This window comes from Terrapene carolina, unplaced genomic scaffold (genome assembly GCF_002925995.2).
Source record: "Terrapene carolina triunguis isolate 2854851 unplaced genomic scaffold, T_m_triunguis-2.0 Scaffold84, whole genome shotgun sequence".
NCBI lineage: Eukaryota > Metazoa > Chordata > Testudines > Emydidae > Terrapene > Terrapene triunguis.
Window position 1 is genome coordinate 13,571,906 of NW_020664435.1, and position 23,475 is coordinate 13,595,380.

General features: G+C 42.1%; 1 protein-coding gene across 3 annotated transcripts in view; it reads right to left on the reverse strand.

The window, feature by feature from the left end:
- The window catches only part of CREB5 (cAMP responsive element binding protein 5), a 353,979-nt gene that overhangs the window by 90,425 nt on the left and 240,079 nt on the right, over nt 1-23,475 (reverse strand). For all 3 annotated transcript variants that reach the window (XM_026649400.2, XM_026649399.2, XM_024222902.3), the window contains 2 exons: nt 5,405-5,531; nt 3,617-3,727 (listed from right to left, as the gene is read on the reverse strand). In XM_026649400.2, coding sequence (XP_026505185.1) covers nt 3,617-3,727; nt 5,405-5,531 — 238 coding nt within the window. The remainder of the gene's footprint in view (nt 1-3,616; nt 3,728-5,404; nt 5,532-23,475) is intronic.

The following is a 23,475-nucleotide window of genomic DNA, read 5'->3' on the forward strand; positions in this document are numbered from 1 at the left end:
GTTGGTGTTACAATAGCAGCTACCTAAATCAAGTTGGAGTTGTAAACTCTTAGAAATCTGATTTTCAGACTCCCAATGGGACAATGCATACTACTCATTTCTGACCTAGGTGGTTCACAAGATATCAGAACTGGGGCTAAGCAAAGGTTTGAATACGACTGTCTCTAAAATTGCAAACTCAACTAGCTGCAGATATGGTACATGAGCAGCTAATGTGATAGTAAAGATGGGGCAGGCAATTTAAGGTCCATAATACCTTTAGTGTTTTTAACCACATGTTCATATGCTAGACACACTTTATGCATTTTTAACCTAGTAATTTTAAAGATACATATTACCTCATTAGGAGGGGGAAATATATAACATCAGTGCTTGCTGGGGTTTTAGCTCTGAATCTGACAAGAAAGTAATATTGATGTAGAGGTTCAATCATTCGTTCATTAACTGAGACAGTTATAAAGCATTATGTAATATTCTGAAGGAAAGACATATCATAAAATAAATTGTAAATTTTTGTGATTATAACTTAAATCCATTCTGGTTTAGTAGGTACAGCAGATTAATATTTCAAGCAATACATTTTAATCTAAAGAAAAATTTAAAAAATCTAACATTAGGTCACTGGATTTTGCTTCCCCTAAATGGCAGGAAGAAAAAGATGATTTAAAAATTATACCCTTGTTCCTATTCCCCACAACAAACTGACTTCAGAGAAGTTATCATGGTGAAGTTCTTTAGATTTTGCCATCTATAGTGAATAGCCTTCATATATGCTATTTGTCTACAGTGACAAGGTTTATGAACATTTATTCTACAGGAGCAAGGTAATCACTTAGAGACCTAAACACCATTATGTCTAGACTATGGGCCACATCCTGCTAGTCCCATGTAAGGCATGAGGAATTTGGATTACATATATATCTCATATCTGAAGAGGAGTCTACCATGGAATCTATTCCGCACCCCTCTGTGTTGAGGAGTAAACAGTCAACTACGTAGATGAGTGCTGATCTAACTGCCATTGACTTCAGTAGCCATTGGCTCAGACCCAGTCACTGGCACTTCTCCAGTTACTATGGGCTGCTTCAGTGACTTTTGAATAGTATATGCTATGTATATAACTCACAGAGTGCAACCAGCAAAATGGCACATATGTGGAGTTGGATGCATCATTGATAATAGCATTAACAAATTGTGAAGAAATCTGAAATTCATTCCTAACGTAGGGCTCGATACTTTGGGATCTAAGTGCTCTCATCTTCTACTGACTTCAACTTGCAGGAGGTACTCAGCACCTCACATTAGCAGGTCTTTGAATAGGAAGAAGATTGCCATGTTTATTAATAAGAACAAACAACATGACAGTGAAGAAGACTGAAGTTAAAATGCAGATTGTCAATCCATTAACTAAGTCATAAGGAATGTTTCTCTCTAAATATTTCCTATGTTTTCTTCCTTTATTCTATTTTTTCCATGTAGATTTATATTTCTAATGGGTGAATGAAAAGGGATGTTATGTTATATGTGTATTTTCTCATGCATTCATTATATTTGTGTTAACTGCAACATATAATCTAAATACACAATGTGAAATATGTACAGGAGTAAATTTTCAAAGAGGGAAGATCATGGTCTGTAATTGATGCCTCTGTTCTATTGGTTACCACGTGTGCTGCTGCTTTTCTAAGAGAGAGGGGCAGAAAGCCCCACAGAAGCAAGGGGAAGAGGCATCAAGAGTTGTTTGGGCAGTATTTTGTTTTGCAATGTCTTGGTCCTGTTACCAACTCAGACTGGGGAAGATTTCACAGAGCAATACCTTTATGTATCAGAGTTCAGGACAAAAATGGTTTCTTCAGATTAAGGAGTGATCTGCTTTTAAGTGTAATTTCAGATATTACAGCACAGAATTCTCACCATATGTACCAATAATTTAATTTTGTTTTAAGTAGCCTCACAATTTCAGTAAAATAAAAAGGGGGGGGGGAGGGAGAGGAAAGGTGGTGGGCAGAAACTTTAGTCTCCAAAACAGATGCCAGTTTTGGATTTATTTAGCCAAGGAGTATTTGGTTTGGCTTAACATTGGTTGGGTTGAAAAAACACATGCCTATTCCAAAAAGATTTAACAAGGTCTGCTGCAGATGCTGTTGCCATTTGGCATGTCACTGTTACTGTGTGGCACAGAAAGAACTCTAGACCACAGATTTTGCTTGGCTGAAGTAGCCAGCATTTTTGGCTACATCTGTTCTTCTGGCCAACTGGTTGCATGTTTACAGAGTGTGGTTGTAGATGGGGTGTTAACAAAGCTTGGGTTAACAGTCTAACCCAAACTAATAGTGAGGTGAATGTGTGACCTATCATGACTAAGAAAATAGAGACAGGAAAACCTTGCATGTTTTCTGGTCCTAAACTGTATACACAGAGGGTTTCTTGCATATACTCTACCAACTGACAGGTACACCTTTTCCTTTGCCTTGGGATGAATGACAATCATTTTACAAACAGACACTATATCTACTAATCAAACTAGGAAATATAAACATGTGGTGGTTTGTGTTCCTTGCTCATGTGTTACACTTTTATACTGGGGTAATTCCACTAACTCCATTGAGCTCATTCCTGGTTTACATGGGGATGAAAAGACAATCAGACACAAAGTATCTTGAAATGCACCCACATATTTAATCCGTCAACCTATGACTTTACACTTACAGCTGCCATCAAAAAGTTATTACAAGACTGAAACAAAATGTTAATGTTTCAGTTCTAATGTAAGCATATGTTGATGGGCACAGCTATGGGGTATTATTACTGTATGCTCCACGGGAAGTGGATGTATGGGGCCGAAGGACTTACAAACTCAATGCTAATGACATTCTCACAAATAAATCCTCTGCATACTACAGGGGAGGTTTGAGCGCACAATACACACATCACAGTAACTTCAGGAAACATTAGAAGCAGTGCTTAATTTGTAAAGAAAGAGGTGCCGGGGCTCAAGCAATTTTTTTTTACTTTCATATCTGATGCAGCAAGCCTAGATTAAGCACTGATTAGAAGTAACTATTTCATTTAAAATACTAAATCATTTTTGTCCAAATTATCACTTTGTCAGTTGCTCTAACCTCATCAGCTGCACTCAAGAAAAAAAAACACATAATCTTGATTTTCCAAGCATTGTTTAGTTTGTGCCCTAACACTGTTCTCTGACATCACCCCTGCATGCCACATGCCTGCCTAGAAAAAAAAAATCAGACAGTATGCCCATGCCCACCACACCAGACCCCTTTACTCTAGTGTTTGTTTACTTACAATTTTTTAACCCAAGTTCAGACACCATCACAGAACCAGCCAGCCCATTTGCTGATTTTCCACACATCTGCACCAAAATTCCAATTAAACATGGTAAGGATCAGATGGTCCACTCTCTTTAAATTCATCTCACCCAGAGTCAATGGAGACTGGTAACATCTGAAAGTGCATGTATGCTGACAGCCAATTACAGGCATGGATAAAGATCACATGATCCATGACTGAGGTAAGCAATGCCTGCCTACTGCTCCAGGTAACTGCTGTGTAAAAACAATATAAACAAGGATTTGTAATTGTTTCTTTTTACCATTTTGGCTTCTGAATGCATTGGAGGGACTTGGGGTGACGCACACGGGTTATTGAGATTTGGGCCTTGCATCCCCATGATACTGGAGTTCATTGACATTTGTCGCTCCATCTTTAAAAGGAAGAAAAAAAGAAAAACAAATTAGACAATATAATAAAGTCTAAAAACATTTTCAAGGGCATATGTTCAGTTTGTCTTCAAAGGGCCCAGCTTTATTTCTTTGAGTCATCCCTCAAAAAACTGTTTTGTGAACTGCTTATATTTGCTTATTCTCCAAATCTGTCCTACAAACACTGCTTTTCTCAAAAGCCATTCGAAAAAAAAGAGTTTCTTTTCAAAACAAACATCAGCCACCCAGGTTTGAGCTTTTTTTGTAATGATTTCCCTCCTTTTAGTATAACAACACTCTGAGTTAAGTGGTTTTAAAAGCATCACTGTATAAAGTTGTGGCTTCTGCTGTCAATGCAGCCCAGCTCAGCTTGTTGAAAACGTAAATAAAAATCCATGATATAGAGTGTATGGAACATGAGTTGGGCTCTTCTTTCTTCTCTGGGACTGCTCCACCAAGGGGAGTTTTCCATATATCCCAGGTCATGTTACTGAAGCTTTGGAGTCTAAACAAAAACACCCTACCAACCCTTTAGAACTCTTCTTGCAAGCTAAATTCACTACATTATAGTACCTCGACAAATTCAAAAGACAGTTGGAACAAGGAGAATTTACTATTTAAAACTGCTTCTTTCTAATGTTTTCAGTGAAAAGAGATGTGATAGGATTCAATGTTTTATTCCACTTAGCAACAGATGACTGGATTCACTCCTGTGGGTGAAGTGGGAGCAATTTGCACCCCTGAATGTGAAGATAAGCTGTACTTTAAAGGGATATTCACCCCACTTAGGGCTCCTTCGGAGTCCTCCCAGGACAAGTGCTGCTACACTCTCATTTCTGGAAGACTTAACACAAATAAGAGCCCAAATCTGTTAGGTGAATCACACCCACAGTCCCACCATTGTCCCACCATGCACAAAACAAATGGCATGTTCTTCCCTTCCAAGAGGTGGAGAAGGATACTTTTATTTTAGGAACAGCACAAACATTAGCTCTCAGACAGCCTTGCACAATGAACACATTCAGACAGTGACGTATGGGTGTTTTAGTCCGTTATTTTTAACCCTCTCTAATTAATTTCTGCCCTTTGTCTCCCAAAACTTTTTATATTAACAGGGCTGTTAAAATACTATGAAAAGAAGGGGCTGCATCTTGCAAGAGGGGTAACTGAAGTCAATGGGAGCTGAGGGCAAGGGCAACCATGTAGGATTGGGTCCATATCTACAGCAAATGACTGATTACTGGTTCTGAAAAATAAATTACTTTTACTTCTTATTGACTCACCTCCTCACAGTAGGTGAGTAATTATTTTGAGATTAAATTGGCATTGTGCATGTGCTTTGTCCAGTAAGGGCCCAATTCTAATCTCACAATTATGTAACTCTACTGCCTTCGATGAAGACGCTGTTGATTTACACCAGTAAGTAAACTCAATATCAGGATCCAAAAAATTCTAATAAAGAATAAGGACCTGATTCTAGAATCACATAAAGTGGTTCACATCAGGAGACCCTCTACTGGAGTTAATTGAGTTACATCTGTGTAAAACGCGTAAATGAACGCAAAATTACACAAAACTCTGAATTCTCTATTTTGGATCACTTCACTTTCACTGTGTGCAGTGAGGTAGATCTTTGCCCCTGATAATGCCTGATACAGTATTAAAATAAAATAACTTACTGGCATTAGTACTGCAGAAGATCCAGGCATGGTAGGATTGGGCAGGGTGCCAGGCATAGAGGCAGGCATGGGTTGTCTTTGTCGATTGTGTAGGTGTAGTAGTGAAGACAGAGAACCTGGGACAGGCCTAGGAGAAAAGGAGAAAATGTTGTCACGGTCTGTGGAGACTAAAGCAAGCTCGACAGTCCCAGACATTACTATCACAAATAGCAGTAGACAACTATATAGAAGTAGAAGATATAGTATTAGTGCCACTGTCTGTAAATCCATGTAACTGAAAGTATTAAGGAAACAGCAAGTAAAAACCAGGTCTGATTTGTTAGTGAATGCCCTAATTTGCTTTATTTCCTGGCAAGTATGATATAGACATTCTATAGTCAATCCATTGTTATAAATTCTGCCCACAGACACAAAATAGTGCATGATAGTCAATTAAACATGCATAAATTAATAGAAATCTTATCACCTATAAATTACTTTACTTTGAACATTTTTCACTACTGTATATACAAATATATCTTCTACAATAAACCCCATTTCCTCCTTCCAAAGCAACAGGCCCAATTTTACTGGTCAGCATGTCACTCATGGCACTGGAAATGGGAAAAGTGAGAATTAAGATTAATTCTCAGAGTCAGATTAAGGGGCTTGTAAGGGGAAAAAAAGGAGTGGGGAAAAAAAAGCAGAATGGGTTAATGTTAGCAAAAGGCATTAAAGGGATTTAGAAGTGTTTTTACAAATATACCAGGGGAAAATAAATATTAGGGGGAAAGTAGACCTATTAACAAATGAGAAGGATCATTAAATGAATGGATTCAAAAATAGCTGGGGTAGTGAACTACTTTTAATAACTGCCTCTAAGAAGAAAAACATTTGGGAAGTAATGACTCCCTTGAAAAGAGAGGGAAAGTGAATGATGTGAAGACAAAATCAGGCCGTCCAGATCATATGGAGCTTGGGTGTCAGGGGAGTTAGTTAACAAGTTATTCAGGGTTTTTTTGAAAAGTCCTGGAGAAGCGATGGAGAAAAGCAAACCTAGTACTAATTTTCCAAAACCAGGAAAGAAGACATGCAATATGGTAACAAATAAGGCCAGTGCAATTTTGGGTGTCACAGACAGAGCATCACAGACCAGGATGCACCAAGGCATTGGAAGGAGTTAAGAGGAAATGCAAATAATTAGGGAGCTGGAGCGACTGATTTATGACTTAGGTAAGCAATTTGTATGGAGTGAAGATGAGAAAAAAGTCTACAAATATTTGAAGCCTCTACACTAAAATAAGTGCCCCCATTCCACTGAGGGGTCCACCGCCAGCGACTGCAGCACCCAAAGTGAGCTGCTGTCGTCAGGGAGTTGGAGGTCATAACCGCAGTGCTTGGGAGCAGCAAAATTCAGCTCACCCTCTGGTTATCCACTGTCAGTGGGGCTCCTATGAGAGATCAGGCTGCACTTAAAATCTCCCTATCCCTGTGAGAGGAAATAAGCACAAATGTTGCCTTATCTCCCCAGGGTCTGAATTTCCCCCATTGCCTGGAGTGCAGCTGCTACTAGCATCCGTGAGCATGAATCAAGCATCAAGGATGGAGAGAAGTTATGTAGGGTGGGGCTGTACAGGGAGGTATAACTAAAAGTAGTGAGATAAATCTAAAAATGAGAAAAATGCAGCTGAATATTGGGAGAAACTTGATATTTATTTGGGGGTTTTAGGCTGCAGTCATCTCCCAACGGAAGTGGTGGAAGCTACCCCCACCCCACTGGACAATGCACTGAGTTTATGTACTGTAGAGTACAATCTTGCAGAAGGATAGGCAGACTACCATGACCTAAAGGATTTTTCCCTTTTTTAACTTCTGTGAGCTCACAGAAGGATCCTATTCAATAAAATATCAGTCGACTCCCAATGAGACTGAAGTGAAACAAGTACCAGGACAATAGCTTTTACATCCTCCCCTCTCCCCACCAATGCATTCACACTGACAATCTCATATACAGGCCCTTTGTACAACTCACCAGCTTCATAATAACCGTAGGTGTTAGGCTGTTTGACAGAAACTTATTTTGGCCTGACCTATGCAATTTATGCTAGTGAACCTCCAGGGACGGCACGGTTTGAATTCTGCTTATATGTTCCAGAGCCAAAAAAATTTCTGAAATTGATTTAATGAGCCTGGGAATATGGGACTTAGTCAAAAGGGAATTATTTGTATTTATTGAAATGGCAAATAAGCTACCTCGCTGTACCCAGTCTCACCATTCATGCTGCTTAGCTTTGTGGGTCTGCATATGCTTTACACTTGGTGAAAGATTTTTTTTTCAACACCTCACTACTTCTAGGGTTTTCCCCACTACTAAAGCTCCTGCTTGCCCTTTCCCTGAGTACGATCTTTCCCAGCTCTGCAGTACAATCAGAGATTTTGTGTTTCAAGGCTGACTCTCTTTGTCAAAAAGTCTGCACTCTTGCCACTAATAAAAATGCTATATAACATACACACCAGACTCATTTCTGTAGTAGGGGTGTTTGACACTAGCCAGTGCTCACAGATATTTCTATTTCTTCCACACTGGAAACAAGCCATTGATTAACACACACACACACACACTTACTTTCCTACAGATTGAAACTGCTTGAAATAGTAAATTTGTCTGATTCTTACATTCCATCCCATTTATCACTTCTCTTAAGAGGACAAAGTGCTCTTTTTGTTGTTGTTGCTTTTTAACCTTCTGTAGCAGCAGATAAATCAGTGAGACAAAAGTGATGCTTTTGTGACAGACAGGTATTATCATTTTTTATGCTGAAAGTGCACATTGTCCTCCGTTCACCTCCCATCTTTGTACTCTTGATAAAATGCTGAAGATGATGAACAGCCCCCTGACCTGTCGGTCAGTGCTGCTGACTCAAAGGTTTTAGGCCCTTAGCATTAGTAGTTTTCTACTCTAGTAAATAGGTTTGTTGGACAAACAACCTGCAAATAGGGAACTGCTCTATAGAGGAAGCAACATACCAGTCTAGACACTAATGAGACCTAATTTTCAAAGATGTTAAGCCCTCACAGCTGTTTGACTTCAATGGAACTTGTGAGTGCTCAACTGTTCTGGAAAACTAGCAATAAGTGACCCCAATGGAGATATTTTACAACTTTTAACTTCTCTGTGGCTTCAGTGGGCTCATGCTCAGGACTATATGCATAGACTAAAATAAAGATAACTCCAACAGTGCATCAAATGCAATACAATGCACAGCTCACCAAGCACTTCTTCCTGAGGGAGGGATAGCTCAGTGGTTTGGGCATTGGCCTGCTAAACGCAGGGTTGTGAGTTCAATCCTTGAGGGGGCCATTTAGGGATCTGGGGCAAAAAATCTGTCTGGGGAGTGGTCCTGCTTTGAGCAGGGGGTTGGACTAGATGACCTCCTAAGGTCCCTTCCAACCCTGATATTCTATTATGCTACCTGCTATGATGAAAATCCCATTTGAAACAGCTCTCTTTATTGTCTGGTAAGCACTTGTTTTACGCATTAAGACCATTTATCTTCACTGAAGTCTCATGCTTTCTCAGTTCACAGAAATTTCTAGCTGAGGTTCCCTGGGGTTATTTTCAGCCACATAGGACTAGAACCTCATGGCTTTAAATGTAGCAGGACTGAAGCAGTCAGGAGCATGTTTTCTAGTTTGTGGAAGAGCTCCAGATCAAAGGATCTTAAGCATGATACATCCCATCCTGCTCCTCCTAACAGCCTCAATTCAAATGAGAGCCAATGTTTATTATTAATTATTATTATTATTATTTGTATTGAACCATGCCTAGAAGCCCCAGTTAGGGATCAGGGACCCGCTGTGTCAGGTACTGCCCCAAAGGGCTTACAGTCTATTTATATGTGTCAGGAGTAAGGGCCCACAGCTAGCCTACTTACCTTAGCTTAACCCTCAGCAGTCAAATGAGCACAACTAGGTCCCAAATGAGCCGCCTGATTGGTGAAACTGCCTGATTGGCTGAGAGGATCAGCAGGCCCGCCCTTAAGACTAGCAATAGCAGCAGGGCTGTGGTTGCTCAAAGCATACGCCTATGGCTGTGTTAGCTTCAGTTCCTGCCTTGTTCCAGCCCTGTCCCACCCTCACTCCTGCCTTGGACCCAGCCCTGCATCTGCCTTCCCTTACTCCAGATAACCCGGTTCTGACTTTTGGCTTCAATTCTCTGGCTATGACTCTGACTTAACCCTTGGTTCTGGCATTCAGGTCCTGATCCCAGTTCAGACCTTTGGCTCTGATTCCTGGCTCTGACCCTGGGCTCTAGCTCCTGATCCTGGCTCTGATCCTATGCCTTGACTCCTGGCTCCTAATCCTGGCTCTGACCACTAGGCCTGACTCCACAGCTCTGACCACTAGGCATGACCATCCACATCCAGGTCCCTAATAGTTTAAGCACTCCCCCCCCCAAAAGTAACCCCCATCGGGGAAAAGGGGCCCGGTTCCCTGCTGGCACTGATCCCACCAAGACAAATATCTCCCTGTTGGAAATAGTGGGTATACAACCTGTAGACTCAGGTTGTTGCCCTGCAGGTGCAGAATATGGCACTGCAGATGCAAGCCATGCCACCCTGGCACCCTGCGAACCAAAGATTCTGTTGCCGGATAAGTTTGATGCCAACCGTGGCAAATTCCACGGATTCCTGAATCAGTGTCAGCTTCTGTTTCTGTTGCAACCGAGAACATTCCCCACTGACCAAGCCCATCAGCTTGCTAGTCAGGGAGGCCCTGGCCTTGGCTTCACAGCTCCTGGAGAAATCTGGTCTGCTCCTGGCTCAATCTGAAAACTTTGTGCAAGCCATGACAGTGATCTTGGATGACCCAAATCACATGCGCAAAGCAGAGTCTGTACTCCAAGCACTGTGGCAGGGGCACCAATCGGTTATCAAATACGCTGTATAATTTTGATGCCTGGTAGCAGACGCTGAGTGGAATGAGGCTGTGCAATGTTACCACTTCCAGCTCAGCCTTAACAAAGAAATCAAAGACAAACTGGCATGGGTGGATCATCTAATCGAACTGTGCGTTAAGATCGATAACTGTATAAAGGAGCACCTCCAAGAGCAAGGGTCAGCCTCCCATATACTAGCAGTTTCCCTGGCTCCAACTCACCAATCACTGGCTTTGCCCCCACAGACTGAGCCCATCCAAATTGACCAAGCCTGTCCCAGCCTTTCTGATGCTGAGAAAAATTGACAGTGAATGGTGGGCTTATGCCTGTACAGTACTGCTGAGAACCTCAATGCTTCACAATGGGCTGTCCTGCAAAGGCCTGACCTGCATCCCCACCAGGAAATGCCAAGTCCCAGTCCCAACAGAAGGTAGTGTGTTCCCCTCATTCCAGTACCCAATAAGGATATTTGTCCACCGGTATTCTAGCAACAACTAACCCAAACTCAACACATCTCTGACTCCCCCTCCAACTTTGTAAGCGCTATTGGATTCAGGGGCCTCCAGTAGTTTCATGGACTTGGACTTTGAATAAGTATATATGATTCCCATCCAATGGGAAAGATCTCCAGATTTGGCAGAGTCTATCAACGGGTTGCTCCTCTCATTGAAACTAGTAACCTACCAGATTTCCCCTTGGAGGACACCACTCTCCATGGTCATAGAAAAACCCTTCAGTTTGGGCGCATCCGAGCTCAACGCCCTCCGGTTATCCTCGGTATGCCCTGGCTCACTATGCAGGATCCGCATATCTGCTGGTGGGCAGGTGCAGTAAGTTTCAGGTCCCTGCACTGTCAGCAGTCTTGTCTCCCAAAATTGAGCCATAGACCAGAAACTCTCTGCGGCCCAGTTTGCCTCCTTGGAGAATCCGAGCCCAAGGCCATTAGGTCACAGGGAATCTCGGCACCCTCCGTTTCCCCTCCTATCACCTCTGCAATAACAGCTAAATACCAAGAATTTGTTGACATGTTTGATAAGAAGAATGCACTGCCTGTCTGCCTTCCCTGGCCTTGCAGCTGTAGCATTTCCCCTGCTGTCCATATGCGTGTGGATCTGGGCACACATGCTCTATTTTGGAGGTCCCTCCTCTTCCTATGTCAGCCTGCACTGGGACAACAGGCCTTTTTGTCCTTCTTCCTGCCTATCCTCCTCCCCGTGCAGTTTCCTACCTTCACCTCCTCGTTTGGCCATGTCCTGCCCCCTTGCTGTTCTCTGCTCCCTCCCATAATCCCCCTATGGGATTGCCTCCCTCCTGCAGTTGTTGCCAATTCCCCTGCCACACCCACCTGCCCCACGCTATTTGTTGCTCCCTGACAAGGTGGGTGGGGCCTTGCGGTGGAGCATGGGTGGGACCATAGGGGGAGGGGAAGAGCACGGGCAGAGCAGAGCTTCCAGCACTCCTGGGCATAGCCTCCCCAAATGAAAGACTCATGCGCCACCTATGCTTGAGCAATATCTTTGTTGTTTTCTGAACTATCACCAAGATGAAGGGGTTTCCCTGCTTCCCTAGGCTGAATTAGTGTATAATAATGCCACACACACTTCCACCAAATAAAGTCCCTCTTTCACCAACTTTGGGTTTCATCCTCATTTTCACCCGGACAGCCCCATAAAGTCTCTGATACCCACTGCTGCAGACTTAACTTCCCACCTCTGCCAGCTACACCAAGAGTGGAAGGAATACCCGATAGCTACTCAGAGGGTTTATAAGCACCATGCTGACCTTGCCGTAAGTGACCAGGTGTGGCTGTCTACTTGGTACCTTAGGTTAATGCATCCATCAGCTAGGTTAGACCACCAGTATCTACGTCCATTTAAGATTCTGGAATGGGTAAATCCAGTGGCATTCAGCTTACAGTTGCCTGAGTCTGGAAGGATCCACGAGGTATTCCATATCTCTCTGCCGAAGCCTTACCTCGAAAAATTACCCCCACCTATCACCATCCAGGAGCAGGAGGAGTATTTGGTTCAATAAATCCTTGCTCTTGACACATTGGAGGGAAACTCCAGTACTTAGTGGACAGAGAGGGTTATAATCCAGACAGACGATCCTGGGAACCAGTGGAAAATATTCACACCTCAGACCCACTGCAGGAGTTTCAGGAAGCTTATCCTGACAAGCCCAACCCTGGGACTCCTGGAAGGCACCCTCAGAGGAGGGGGTACTCTCAGGAGCTTAAGTCCCAGACAATCTAATGAGCACAGCTGGCCCCAACTGAGCCTCCTGATTGTCCAAACTGTCCAATTGGCTGAGGGGATCAGCAGACCTGCTCTTAAGACCAGCAGCAGCAGGGCGCTGGCTGCTTCAAGCAACCACCCACAGCTGTATTAGCATCTGCTCCCGCCTTGTTCCAGTCCCACTCCTGCTTTGTTCCAGCCCTATCCCAGACCCAGTCCTGCTCCTTCCCTCCTTTACTCCAGGTAACCTGTTTCTAACCCTCAGCTCCAATTCCTGGCTCTGACTTGACCCTTGGCTCTGGTATTCGACCCCTGATTCTGATACTGACTTTCAACTGTGCTTCCTGGCTCTCACTCCCGACTCCAGCTCTGACCCTTTGTTCTGACTCCTGGTTCTTGACTCTGGTTCCAACCCACTAGGCTTGACCCCCACTGCTCTGACCATGAGGCATTACTGCTCACATCTCGGTCCCTAACAATATGATGAGACACAACAGGTGAATACAACAATCAGACAAGGATGAAACAATCATCAGTATAATAAGCAGCAGTCGCAGCACACCAGCTGCCTGCACATTGTCAGGTGTTACCATAGATTTGTATTTTGAACTGCTTTCAAAGTGAAGCACCTCAGAAAGCCTAGGGCATCTGCAGTGCTACCACGTTGCTTAAGTATCTGAAAAGTGCAGCATGAACTACAAAGATAAATCCTCCAAATTCAGGCAGAGGGGAAATATTTGCACCAGGAATTGTATCTAAGATCATAAGTGCTGACTCAGTTATTGCATGACGGCCGGCAATCACTTGACCTATAGTGCCACTACTGAAACATACTGATGTTGACATACTTTTTCCACTTGCCTAATTGTTGCCTGGTGCTTTACAAACTTTCATCCTGAAAAGCCAGGACACTTTAAGACTGTGATTCTGTCCACTTTCAGCCTACTACATTCATAGGAGAAAAGCATTGTACCAGACACTCTTTTGGAATCCCCTATGTAATTTTATAAACCTCACCTGACCTACAGTACCTGCGGTTTAACAATGTTATGGTTCCAATATCATCAAAGAGCAGAACGCTCTAAGAAACAAGAGCTTTGTTTAGCCAAGTTAAGTGCAGAACTGAACTGTATTCTAGGAAAAAGAAAACTGGCACCTAAACAAGCAGATCTTTTCCAATATAGCAGAGATCTCTGTTTGTATTTCACAGACAATTCAGACTCTTTTGTGTGATAGATTTTTTTATCATCAGTAGGAGACACTTATATTATGGTAGCAGCTCAAAGGTCCCAATTGGTTGGGCACTGTACAAATATAGATAAGTGACAGCCTTTACCCCAGTGTGTTTACAATCTAAAAGACACAAAACAGATGAAGGACACAGGATGGGGATATAACACACAAGAAAATTAATAGAATGAAGATTTGGCACAGCTTAGTTAGTTACATTTTTGATGTTGGTTTTGTCTTTTTACATATTTATTTTTTTAACTGGAGGTAGAGGTATGGTGGGGAATGACAGGAATGGGGAAGCTTGAAAGAGCAAGCGTGTAGGAAAAGGAAGGAAGGGAAAGAGGGGCAGTCCCAGCTCAGAACCTGCCTAGCTATAATCAGACTTGCAGATGGAAGCAGGACCAAAGAACTCTGAGGGGAGACTGCTGGGTGAAGAAAGTGGACAGTGGAAGCATGTGACTAAGAGAACCAGGCAGAGGAAAAGACGGGCTAGTGAAGGAGAAATAGAGCTCAGGAACAGGTTTGAGGAGTTGGAAAATGAAGACTGGGCACAGCAGGTGGTTGCTGAAGGTAAGAGGGCAAGGAAGAAGAGAAGAGCAGCTAGTCCTGTAGGAAGAGGGGAAGAGTCAATGGAGATAATACCACCAAATATGAGCCCCAGGAGGATACGGGATGGGTTGCGAAGGATTGCAAGGGACAATAGGAATGGAGAGGACTTGCAGCCAGAGGGAACAGGGGATAGACCAGAGAATCACACCATCACCAGGAAAAGGCAGGTCTACATGATCGGGGACTCCTTACTGAGAAGAATAGACAGGCCTGGAACTAGAGCTGATCCGGAGAACAGAAGGGTGTGCTGTCTGCCGGGTGCTAAGATACGGGATGTGGACCTGAGGCTGAAGAGGATCCTAATGGGAGCGGGAAAGAATCTGCTGATTGTCCTTCATGTGGGAACAAATGATACAGCTAGATTTTCACTGGAACGTATCAAGGGAGACTATGCCAGGCTGGGGAAGACGCTTAAGGAAATCGAGGCTCAGGTGATATTCAGTGGGATTCTGCCTGTTCCTAGAGAAGGGCAACAAAGGTGTGACAAGATTATGGCAAGCAACAGATGGCTCAGGCAGTGGTGCTATAAGGAGGGCTTTGGGATGTATGGCCACTGGGAAGCATTCATGGACAGAGGACTGTTCTCTCGGATGGACTTTACCTGAGTAAGGAGGGAAATAGACTTTTAGGATGGAGGCTGGCACAACTGATTAAGAGAGCTTTAAACTAGGAGTTTGAGGGAGATGGTTGGGAGATGTCCAGGTAATCTCCATGCCGGAATTTAACATTGAGAGGAAAGAAAACGAAGTAAGAAAGGATACAGCTGTGGGTATGAGAATGGACATAAGGAGGAAGGGTAGTGTAGATACCAGTCTAATAGGTGATACTGGTGGTAGAGTGTCTGTGCCTAATCGGGTAAAGAATGTCAGTGAAGCCAAATGGCAAAAATTAAGATGTTTGTACACTAATGCGAGGAGCCTAGGTAACAAAATGGAGGAACTAGAGCTACTGGTGCAGGAAGTGAAACCAGATATTATAGGGATAACAGAAACATGGTGGAATAGTAGTCATGACTGGAGTACAGGTATTGAAGGCTATGTGCTGTTTAGGAAAGACAGAAATAAAGGCAAAGGTGGTGGAGTAGAATTGTATATCAATGATGAGGTAGACTGTAAAGAAATAAGAAGTGATGGAATGGATCAGACAGTCAGTCTGGGCAAAAATCACATTGGGAAAGAAAGCTACTACAGCCTCCCCTGGGATAGTGCTTGGGGTGTGCTATAGACCGCCGGGATCCGATTTGGATATGGATAGAGACCTCTTTAATGTTTTTAATGAAGTAAACACTAATGGGAATTGTGTGATCATGGGAGACTTTAATTTCCCAGATATAGACTGGAGGACAAGTGCTAGTAATAATAATAGGGCTCAGATTTTCCTGGATGTGATAGCTGATGGATTCCTTCACCAAGTAGTTGAAGAACCAACAAGAGGGGATGCCATTTTAGATTTGGTTTTGGTGAGTAGTGAGGACCTCATAGAAGAAATGGTTGTAGGGGACAACCTTGGTTCGAGTGCTCATGAGCTAATTCAGTTCAAACTAGATGGAAGGATAAACAAAAATAGATCTGGGACTAGGGTTTTTGATTTCAAAAGGGCTAACTTTAAAGAATTAAGGAAATTAGTTAGGGAAGTGGATTGGACTGAAGAACGTGTGGCTCTAAAGGTGGAGGAGGCCTGGAATTACTTTAAGTCAAAGTTGCAGAAACTATCAGAAGCCTGCATCCCAAGAAAGGGGAAAAATTCATAGGCAGGAGTTGTAGACCAAGCTGGATGAGCAAGCATCTCAGAGAGGTGATTAAGAACAAGCAGAAAGCCTACAAAGAGTGGAAGATGGGAGGCATTAGCAAGGAAAGCTACCTTATTGAGGTCAGAACATGTAGGGATAAAGTGAGAAAGGCCAAAAGCCATGTAGAGTTGGACCTTGCAAAGGGAATTAAAACCAACAATAAAAGGTTCTATAGCCATATAAATAAGAAGAAAACAAAGAAAGAAGAAGTGGGACCGCTAAACACTGAGGATGGAGTGGAGGTTAAGGATAATCTAGGCATGGCCCCATATCTAAACAAATACTTTGCCTCAGTCTTTAATGAGGCTAATGAGAAGCTTAGGGATAATGGTAGGATGACAAATGGGAATGAGGATATGGAGGTAGATATTACCACATCCGAGGTAGAAGCCAAACTCGAACAGCTTAATGGGACTAAATCGGGGGGCCCAGATAATCTTCATCCTAGAATATTAAAGGAACTGGCACATGAAATTGCAAGCCCATTAGCAAGAATTTTTAATGAATCAGTAAACTTAGGGGTTGTACCATACTACTGGAGAATTGCTAACATAGTTCCTATTTTTAAGAAAGGGAAAAAAAGTGATCCGAGTAACTATAGGCCTGTTAGTTTGACATCTGTAGTATGCAAGGTCTTGGAAAATTTTTTGAAGGAGAAAGTAGTTAAGGACATTGAGGTCAATGGTAATTGGGACAAAATACAACATGGTTTTTGCAAAAGGTAGATCGTGCCAAATCAACCTGATCTCCTTCTTTGAGAAGGTAACAGATTTTTTAGACAAAGGAAACACAGTGGATCTAATTTACCTCGATTTCAGTAAAGCATTTGATATGGTTCCACATGGGGAATTATTAGCTAAATTGGAAAAAATGGGGATCAATATGAAAATTGAAAGGTGGATAAGGAACTGGTTAAAGGGGAGACTACAACGGGTCATATTGAAAGGTGAACTGTCAGGCTGGAAGGAGGTTACTAGTGGAGTTCCTCAGGGATCGGTTTAGGGACCAATCTTGTTTAATCCTTTTATTACTGACCTTGGCACAAAAAGTGGGAATGTGCTAATAAAGTTTGCGGATGACAAAAAGCTGGGAGGTATTGCTAATACAGAGAAGGACCGGAATATCATACAGGAAGATCTGGATGACCTTGTAAACTGGAGTAATAGTAATAGGATGAAATTTAATAGTGAAAAGTGCAAGGTCATGCATTTAGGGATTAATAACAAGAATTTTGGTTATAAATTGGAGACACATCAGTTGGAAGTAACAGAGGAGGAGAAGGACCTCGGAGTATTGGTTGATCACAGGATGACTATGAGCCGCTAATGTGATATGGCCATTAAAAAAGCTAATGCGGTCTTGGGATGCATCAGGCAAGGTATTTCCAGTAAAGATAAGGAGGTGTTAGTACCATTATACAAGGCACTGGTGAGACCTCATCTGGAATATTGTGCGCAGTTCTGGTCTCTCATGTTTAAGAAGGATGAATTCAAACTGGAACAGGTACAGAGAAGGGCTACTAGGATGATCCGAGGAATGGAAAACCTGTCTTATGAAAGGAGACTCAAAGAGCTTGGCTTGTTTAGCCTAACCAAAAGAAGGCTGAGGGGAGATATGATTGCTCTTTATAAATATATCAGAGGGATAAATATCAGGGAGGGAGAGGAATTATTTAAGCTTAGTACCAATGTGGACACAAGAACAAATGGATATAAATTGGACATTAGGAAGTTTAGACTTGAAATTAGACGAAGGTTTCTAACCATTAGAGCAGTGAAGTTCTGGAACAGCCTTCCAAGGGGAGTAGTGGGGGCAAAAGACATATCTGGCTTCAAGACTAAGCTTGATAAGTTTATGGAGGGTATGGTATGATGGGACAGCCTAATTTTGGCAATTAATTGATCTTTGATTATTAGCAGTAAATATGCCCAATGGTCTGTGATGGGATGTTAGATGGGGTGGGATCTGAGTTACTACAGAGAATTCTTTCCTGGGTGCTGGCTGGTGAGTCTTGCCCACATGCTCAGGGTTTAGCTGATCACCATATTTGGGGTTGGGAAGGAATTTTCCTCCAGGGCAGATGGGCAGAGGTCCTGGAGGTTTTTTGCCTTCCTCTGCAGCGTGGGGCACGGGTCACTTGCTGGAGGATTCTCTGCACCTTGAGGTCTTTAAACCACAAGTTGAGGACTTCAATAACTCAGACATAGGTTAGGGGTTTATTACAGGAGTGGGTGGGTGAGATTCTGTGGCCTGCGTTGTGCAGGAGGTCAGACTAGATGATCATAATGGTCCCTTCTGACCTTAAAGTCTATGAGTCTATGAGTTAGCACAGTTTTGTAGGCATTGTCACAAAGGCGACTCTTGTGGGGAGATTTTAAGGTTGTGGCTGCATGGATTATACCAGAGATTTTCCCAGGCATAAGAGGTGGAAAAAGCTCAGAGATGTTTGGGGGAGAAACCGACTAGTGGATGGTAAAGGCCGGGGAGGTTGGCAAGCTGAAAGTGGTGGTTGATGTCACAATACATTACTAGAGCAGCTAGCTAAGATGAGGCTAAATTGTGAAAGGTCTTAAAAAGTAAAGATAAGAAGCTTGTTTGATTTGAGGTGAAGCCGAGGAGAAGGGGGCTCCAAAAAGGTAGTTCGGGTGGTTAAAGCAGCAAGCCCAGAAGATGTACTTTGGCATTGGCCCTTTGAATGGACTTGAGTGGAGCACAGTTGCAGTGATCGGGGCCAGAAAGCAGGAAGTTGTTGTAGTCAATACGTGAAATGCTGAGGGCATGGTCAATAGCTATCAGAGATATGGAATTCACTGTGCTGACATATAAGCAATTGAGTACTAGGAGCAACTCCTCTCCCTCAGAATTGTAGGGTGTTTTTATATAATAAGAGGGATGGCATGCTTAAGTACTACCGGGCAAGGATTGGGGAGAAAACAGAGGAAGAAGATGTGGATGAATACTTACATTCCTTATAACAGCTGATTTGTGGAGTAACACCTCCAAAATTCCCTAAGAGTGCTGCGCTCTTCACCTACCCTGATGAAAGAAGGGCACCACAAATCAGGCTACCACAGAGTATATAATGGGCCACACCAGGGTCTGTTTGAGGATTCTATTATTGGAGGGGGGGATTTTTGAGGGGCTCCTGGATGTTGTTATTTAAAAAAAAACAAAAAAAACCTAGCAGTCTAGGGGCTAGTTAGATCTCTGGAAAATCTTGGATTTTAAGAGATCAAAAAAATAAAATTTGGCTACTGTGTCAGTTTTGTGCCGTGATTTATATAAAGGATGAAGACTCTTCAGTCTGTGGCTGTTCCACCGCTTAACAATGATTAACTTCGAATATCTTTTGGCCTGACAGTAATTTGGGGACCTTTGAAGATTATTTGGGGGGGGGGGGGAGGCAAATGTCCCCTTCCACACACAGCCCCGTTAGCACCAGGCCTGGGTCAAACTTTGTTTAAGGGTTTAGTTAATAATAAATCTTGCCTTTAGAAACTCAAATTGTGTAAATACCTCCTATATTTCCTGAACACATGTTCTACAAACCTCTGGGAATTCAGCATAAGTACAAGGACCAGCAGGTCCCTGAAAGCTTCACAGAACTTATTAACATTTGCCTTTTGGCTCTTGTGGGTCTTAGAAACTGCTGGTTTCAATCTTTCTTTCTCTCTAAATATTTCACTTGGTCTTGTTGCCTGACCCATTAGTAGAATAAAAAAAATTAAAAAAAAAAAAAGAAGAAGAAGAAAGAGAGCTAGCATAGTTTCTTAGACTTTAGCCTCCTCAGAGCAGAGACTGTCTTCCTCTAAGTTCTGTACACTGCTGGCACTCCACAAATGATAACTATGCCATTGTTCCATATGTAACTGAGTAGAGCAAAACTAGGGAAAACAGCTAAAGGCACACTGGAGAGATTAAAATGAAGAACTGGCTCAGATAAAACCTATACTATAATAAAAAAATGGTATAAAGAGAAAACCAGAATGCAGGAAAACATGACAAAATACGTCCCAAGGATGTTGAGAGCACTAGTAAGTGTCCTTTATCTGATTAAAGTATTGTTGCATGCTCTCAGCTCAAGCCAGACCAAAAGTTTGATCATGCAGGAAGACAAGGGATTTTGTCCCACCACAACTAATACTCTAGGAAGAAAAGAAAGGGCACTGACCGCATGAACTAATAACTGAATATCCTATATAGCATTATTACCTTAAAACAAATTTTAAAAATGGTTTAGGCAAAACATTTTCAAATGTGTCCACTAATTTGGGGCATTCAGCTTGAGACATTCAGATTACTCAAGTAGGCATCCACCAAATGTTAGACATGCAGAATTAGTGGACACTTGAAAAATCTAGGGCTCAGTGAATAAAAATGTCAAAGGGTTAAACAAGCTGAAAGACCCCTAACCCTAACCGCCAGCCACCGGTGACAATGGAACTTGTATTAGCTGTTCTGGTAAACTTGTCTATATAGAGGTGTTAGAATGTTCAGCCGCTCCAGCAACCCAGTCAGTTAAATATTCTTGAGTGCTTTACAGCAGCACAATATGTATTTTATTTTCATAACTTTGCATCATAAAACAACTATAGCTCTCAAAAAGAGAAAAATGATGAAGAGAAAGGTTCTCCCCACCTTCAGCAGGTTGACAGGGTAAGAGCATTTCACTGAGCACTTAGAACCAACAGCTCCCTAGATTGGATATTTTGGAAAACAAATTTATCAATTAACTTTTCTGATTCTATTCACTTTTATTATTAAGCCAGTAAATGTTAATAAAAATATAAGGATAACTGGGTGTTTTAAACCTAGTTTTATTCTAAAAGAAAAAAAAAACTGCTTTCTTTTTGAAGTGATTTATTCGTCCTGTCTTTGTTCTTTTTTTTTAAACTTCCCAAACAAAGCAGAAGTTTGTCTCTGAAAATAAGATGGCGAATTACAGCTAAATTGTGAAAACAAAGGACCAACAGTTTCTCCAGTGCAGGCTTGTTACCATGAGCTAATAATTTAAGCAAGCTCAGCCTCTTTTTTAATAACTGTGTGCCTCTAGGCAAAGTATTTCTACTAAAAATTATTGAGGCATGGAACAAGGCAAGGTGTGTGAGCTAATGTTGGATTGTTCAGTTACTAAACCAAATCTTGTAGCACCGAGCCTGCTCTGAACTGACAGATTATTTCTCTGTATACACTTGTATAAACATACTACTTAAGGTTGAAATCTGTGTAAGCTTTCTTTTCAATTAAAATGTCAAAAATGACAGCACATGTTTTCACTGTCCTCAACCAAATGATGGATGCTGCAGCAGGAGTTTCATGCCCCGTGTTTCAGAAATGTTTGCCTGCCTGGGGTGTCTCAGGATGTACTTGCTGACCCTCTTCTGTGCCCTTATGCTATACTGGAAGAACCAAGGGTTTGTGTTCCAGATGGCTTAAGGGCTCTTTATCCCTTTCTTTCTCAGATACTCCCCAAATAAGGAATGTTGTCACCAAATAGGTTGGAAGGACAGCTTGGAGCTAAGGCACTGGACTGGAACTCAGGAGATATGGGTTTAATTCCTAGTTTGGCTTCAGACATCCATGGAAAATTCCCCTAAAATCTCTGTGCCTCAGTTCCCCATTTATAAAATAGGAACAATACTTCCCTCTTCCCACTTTTTGTCCATTTTATCTACTTAGACAGTAAGCTCTTTAGGGCAGAATCCTGCTTCATTGGGTATTTGTATTACCACAATGGGGCTCCAATAGTTCTTGGGACCTGAAGGTGCTACTGTAATACAAATAATAATTAACAGCAGCTATAATAAACAGATGTAATACTATTGTGAGAGCTGCAGCATCCTTGTGATAAGGTTAGAGTGGAAACATTTCACAGAGATAATGGCAGCTGAGGAGGAAGAAGATATGTAAGTACATGGGATTTGCTGTGAGTATACAAATTTAATATACTTGTAATTAGGAAATAGGTAAGCAGTGTGAAGGGGCCTTTTGCAAAAGCCAAAAATCAGATAAACAACACTCCTGACAGGAAAACATCGTGGTCTCTACAACGTGCAAACTTCTCTCCAATCTACACTGAACCTGCTCCACTTCCTCTGTATAGTGCCTGCCTGAGACAATTGTACCATATCCAACACAAGGTAAAAATCTGCCCAACTTTTCTATCAGAAGATATTAGGTTATTACCAGATCTAAGTTCTATAAATGGGGCTAAAAACCTATCATCTTCAAGAGGTGCGAGTTAGAAAAATTTAAAATTCCATTATTCCCATTTTATAGAAAATGAGACAAAAAAGAAGTTTGGTGACTTGCCTAAGGTGATATCTGAGGTCTGTGGCAGATCAAACCCATATTTCCTAGCTTCTAGTCCTGTGCCTTAGCAACAATATATGCCATATTCTGGATAGTATGTATTTCATGTTGTTCTTAGTTTCCCTCTCTTCACAAACCTCTTTAGCAAGTTATAGCCAGGAGATAAGGCTGCCAAGAACCAGTTTATGGTCAGTAACATCCCACCAACAACCCCTCTTCTGATTCCTTTAAAAATTTCATGAAGATCAAAATGAATATTAAACCATTTCTTGGAAGGAACCTTTGTGCCACCTGCATCATATTAAAAGTTCCTAGTGACAACCGTGTTAGTGTGAATAATGAGAGGGATGGGATGGAGAGCAAATCATTAAGAGAACAGGAAAAAGCCAAAGAAAACGGCTCAAAATGTAGCTCAACACAGATGACTGAGCAAATGTTGACTGCTCTCATTATTTAAAGGACTATGCTTTGTCTTCTCTGTCCACATATGCAACTGATGTCAGTGGGAGTGGTTCCCTGATTGAGGGAACATATGTATCTGAAGCTACTTTTTGACCTAAAGAGGGTGCCGAAAGCACCACTGGAAAGACTGAGCTAATCTGATTCCTAAACTAATTTGATAACAAAAACGCCCAAGTGCTCCTCAGGGGATAGAATCAAGTCCCCTGCCCTTTTCCTAATAAAATCTCCCATCTCCTTGAATACTGCTGGGTGATGAACATAGTAGAAATGCCTCACCATGAAGTGTCACAGGACATGATCTAAAGCCCAATGAAGCTAATAAAATGGCCCCCATTGATTTCCACCATGTTTGTATCAGGCCTGTAATGTGAAGTATTGCCTTTTAGATACTGACATTAAGATTATCTTGAAAAATATGTGCTAGCAGTGCTAGGGTCTATTTTTCCAGCAGTGTTCAAGGGGAATGGGTGAAAGCTGATTCGAAGTTATAACTCACACCAGTGTTTTTGGT